The sequence below is a fragment of the Babylonia areolata genome, chromosome 2 (assembly GCF_041734735.1).
Source record: "Babylonia areolata isolate BAREFJ2019XMU chromosome 2, ASM4173473v1, whole genome shotgun sequence".
Taxonomy (NCBI): Eukaryota; Metazoa; Mollusca; class Gastropoda; order Neogastropoda; family Buccinidae; genus Babylonia; species Babylonia areolata.
Window position 1 is genome coordinate 64,476,337 of NC_134877.1, and position 4,713 is coordinate 64,481,049.

Below are 4,713 nucleotides of genomic sequence, written 5' to 3' on the forward strand. Positions count from 1 at the left end.
CAACGCATCGTACCGTATCGTATTGTATCGTATTGGAGCGTATCACTTTAAAAAAAAAAAAAGGTTTCTCTGTGTGAAATCTGGGCTGCTTTCTGCTGGTAGAGCGAGTGGCCACAGTGCAGCACCACCCCCTTTTTTCCTGTCTGCAAGTGTATCTATCATGATTTACTATCAAATGGATGTTTCTATAGAATTTTGCCAGGGACACTCTCTTGTTGTCTTCGGTTCTTTTACGTGCGTCAAGTGCCTGATACACACCCTAATTTCACTTCCACGGGCAGGAAAAAGCAACAGCGAAAACGTTACGATGCACACAAAAAAGTGAAGGTTTTCATTAAATGTGCGCCAAATGTCACCCAATTCTGATGTCAAAGAATTTGAGAATTCTTTTAAAATATTTTATTACTGTAAGTAATAACACGTTGGTTCGGTATACACTGTATACAACATTTTTATACACAAAACAAGGTGACTCATCTGCGTGTTCCTTTCACTGCACACAATTCAAACCTGAACAATGCATTCTATTTTCAATTGTAACATTCACTGAAAATTGTTATCCAGTTAACTGTTAACTAAAACTGTGGTTGCAGACCGCCTCGTTTTGAGTGGAAAAACAAAAGTTGTGACGTAGATGCTTCTACCATTTTATCATTGCCCATGTTTTCACAGCCATGATTTGGCGTCATCTTACATTTTTACATTTACATCTTCAAGTCAAATCAAATAACTTCCCGAAGACAAACACCCGGAGCAGTACCAAAGTGCACTAAAAAAAACCAACAACAACAATAAAAATAAAACAAAATAAAATAAAATAATAAATAAAACTAAAACAAGCTTCACTGACTTTGACTGAAATATACAGACCCTCAACTATGGCCTCAGATTAAAAAGTGAGCATCCGCATTAATCAATGAAATGTTAGAGCTTAAACACACCCCGTCGTGTGCCATACTGCCATGATCTTATCTCCCTGACGAAGTCAATTTCGGGAAGAGTCATCATCAGGCAGTCAGTCCTGACCACCTGAAGCACGGGAGTCCTGTCTATGGCGGCCAAACTGATACTTTCTGCTCCCGGTTTTCGACAGAAGTCTTCTACTTGCTCCCGCAAAGACACGAAGGCAGCCACCTCCTTTTTAAACAACTCTCCTTCATTATCCACCTTACTTTGAAACAGTGCTTTAAAGTTCTCGTACAGTCTGTAATCCGCGGCATTGAACATTCTGTGTACGTGCTTTTGGTAAGAAGAGTAAGTAAAGTTGAGGTATGGCGTGGTGAAGACGTTGTTCTTCACGTAGAGGACATCCTCAAGTCGCCAGCCCAGCAGCCGCTTCATCAACAACATGGACTCATCAAACCGTTCCTTGATCATCACCAGGTCAAAGGTCCTCTCCAGGTAAGTGATGTACGTGTTAATGTAGCGTTTATCACTCATTCTGATAGGGTTCATGCCGAAGTCAAAGCTCATACGGTTGTGCGTGAAGGATTTAGCCATATCCTTGGGTTCATACTTGCCAGGGTTCTGCAGGTAAGAAGCAACTGGGTCCTTCCCAGGAATCCTTTTGAGATAGCCTGTCCGGTGTACGTTCCTGTAGTAGTGGAAGGCAGAGAGGAACTGTTGGAAGGGCTCTCTCACAATACCTATGAATCTGGCATGTTTGCCAAGACTGTGGCGAATTGGGGGTTCGCTAAAAACCAGGTGGTTACACAAAATGTCAAAATGAGCGGCATGACGGGGCAAAGGCATGACAGCCTGTGTCCAGCGAGGGCTCGTTTGGGACAGGGAACTGCCCCGTCTGGGCAGCATCACGTTGAGGTGACGGCTGACGGCAAAGCGATACAAGACGTTCATCACCGTGGTACTGGCTGCCTTGTGCACCTTGAGGAAAAACACGTGGCGGATTTCTTCGTTGGTATTGTTGGTCGCCTTGTCGTCCCTCTGATCTGCATCAGTCAGAAGTCGAGCGGGCAAGTCTCTGTGCTTCACCACCTCGTCTTTTAACTGCAGAACATGGCTGGCTGTGTTCCCTCCAGTTCCTTTTGGGCTTTCATGTACACTCTCCACTTCCATGACCCTGCCTCGTATTTCACGTGCATCCTCTGCCCTAGCCTTGCTGCGTCCGATGTTCATGGTTTGAGAATCGTCATAAAGGTGTTCTGCGTTGACTCTGACACCATTCTGACCGTGACTGGCAACTGCAGGGTCTTTGCCTGCCTGTTCAGACGTCTGTGGCGGCGGTCCCTTCCGTGTGTCTTGGGACTCACTGTTGCCTTTCGCGCCAGCCGGATTATCCACGTTCAAACTGGACCTCACGGCATTGTCAACGTTTAAGGCCTTACCGTTACTCACTGGAGCCTCGTGATGCTGGCTGCGTGGGGACCCTGGTGGTCGGCCTGACTTGGCTGGCCTCTGTCCAGGACAGCTACTGCCGCACCCGAGCGGACAAGAGCCCCAACAGACTGTCGCTGTATGCGTGACTATCGCTGTATGCGTGATCATCGTTCCTGTTTGTGACGTCAAGGCCAGAACCACCAGTGCGGTCATTGTCAGCAACAGCTTCTTCCTTCTGCAACATATAAGTTAATCAACCTACTTTATATTTTTGTTTGTCTGCCTACATATCTACATACCATTCTGTCTGCATGTCTCTATCTGTATGTATGTCCTATATGCCCGTCTGTTTGCATTTGTTCCTTTTCTGTCGTCAATTCTTTCTCGCTAACTGTATTTCTTAGAAAGTAGTGGAAAACATGTTCATTAAATATTTTGATAGTAAGCGAATGCCTTCCAAAATGCTATAACACCAGCTAAAACAACCCAGAATGACAATCTACTGACATAAACAGAGAAAATGAATGATAAAGGCAATGAATGGGTTTTTAAATACAGTATCAAAGTCGTTGTCACTCACACGTGGTTCCCATGATACCTACAAAGTGAATTACTGTATGGGAAAATCAAGTAAATAATCGGTTGAGTTATTCCTGCATTTCTGGACTGGAATGGATATATTAAACGATACTCATTTTCGCTGTTGATGAAGGTCAGTGGACGAATAAACTGGCAAGAACATGTTTCAATCATTAGAGGAAAGCGCAAAATAAATATAATCTATTGTTATTCTATTTATGTGTTCTGCATATAAGTATAATGGTTTAAACATTATTATATCCATCACGTGAATAACAGATGGTTATGTTTAAAAGAATGGTCTGCATATACTGTAAACTATCTTGTAAACGTCCAGAAGGTCTATACAGTATCAAAGTGCACACGCACGCACACACACACACACACACACACACACACACACACACACATATATATATATATATATATATATATATACATACATATATTTATATGTGGTGCACATGTCCAAAGATACACACTGAAGGAGCAAGCGCGTGAACGGGACTTCCATTATTCCCCGCCCAAAATCCCCTCCCAACACCCCAACACACATGCACGCACTCACGCATTATTCTTAAAGCCACCTCTAACTGCAGCGCACCTGAACAAGAGCGTGCTGCAGCAGGCGACACGGCCAGTGAAGGGCTGACAGTCAGCGGAGGGCGGGGATCCAGGCATCTTGGTAGTGTCCACCAAGGTTACACTTCGCTCCTCTTGTCCGTTTCTCAGACGTCGTCTGGTCCTCTCGGTGCGTTTACTGATGTTGAACGGTCTGATAATCAGTGCTGGTGCTTCCTTAGCTGGGTAGAGGAAATGTCTGTGGCTGACAGGCATACACGGCGTATTTTCACGATCTACTCCTTCCCTGGAGTTGTTTTTGACAACTGCACAGGTTTTTGTTTCCATGCTTCTTCTCGAGTGGAGTTATCTATAGGTGACGCCAGTTTGCGCGAACCTGAAGTTCTCGAGCTAGGTTTTTTGCCTGAATGGCACGTGGAACCCGTTTTTCAATTGCTTCTTAGAGAGCAGACGGTGTGGTCCGAGCCTGACGTGTGCCTGAGAGTTGTCTTTTTTGATGGAAGCGATGTTGGTCGTGGATTGCAAGAACCTTTTGGCTGAGCTCGGCGTCATATATATATATATATATATATATATATATATATATTTTTTTTTTTTTTTTTTTTTTTTTTTTAATAACATACCACACTTGATATCTGGCCAATTTCCGACCACGAGGAAGAGAAAAATATACAACCGGAACAACATTTACAGCTTTAGTCATGCTGAAGAAAGAGGTCTTGATAAAACAGACTGTAACCAGTCAACCGACGAAAACAACAGCGAAGTTTAGTTGCTGGAACAGTTTTGCGTCACGGTGACAGCATCATTGACAGCTCACCAGTTTTCCAGGTCACGGGCCCACCGCAGCTTGACGCCGTGTTTTCCAGGAGTGTGGCGGACGTTGCAGGAATGTCTGCGTGTGACATTGTGTGTGTGTTCGTGTGTGCGCGCGCGTGTGTGTGAATATATCTATATGTGTGTGTGTACGTGGAGGATGGGGTCTGTGTATGTATTCATTTTAGTTGTTATTTCATCATTTTCTTCTACAAACCTTTTTTTTTTTTTTTTGTCAGGTAGTCCATATACTGTCATTCTTCTTAAACACACAATTTGATAATAAACAGCAAAAAGAACACCACAACATGAAAATATTGTCATAGCTGTTGACATAAATAGTATAGTTGGAAGTCATATTTCAAACTTTGCACATAAACCTACTTCGTATGCCTCGTC

General features: G+C 43.6%; 1 protein-coding gene across 1 annotated transcript; it reads right to left on the bottom strand.

Moving 5' to 3' along the window:
* Positions 1–453: 453 nt before the first annotated feature.
* On the bottom strand, positions 454–3,825 carry LOC143278055 (uncharacterized). Its single transcript, XM_076583075.1, has 2 exons — positions 3,521–3,825; positions 454–2,572 (listed from the first exon to the last, which is right to left on the bottom strand). Exons 1-2 carry the CDS (start codon positions 3,823–3,825, stop codon positions 925–927), a joined length of 1,953 nt encoding a protein of 650 aa, XP_076439190.1. The 3' UTR covers positions 454–924.
* Between the last annotated feature and the right edge of the window lie 888 nt (positions 3,826–4,713).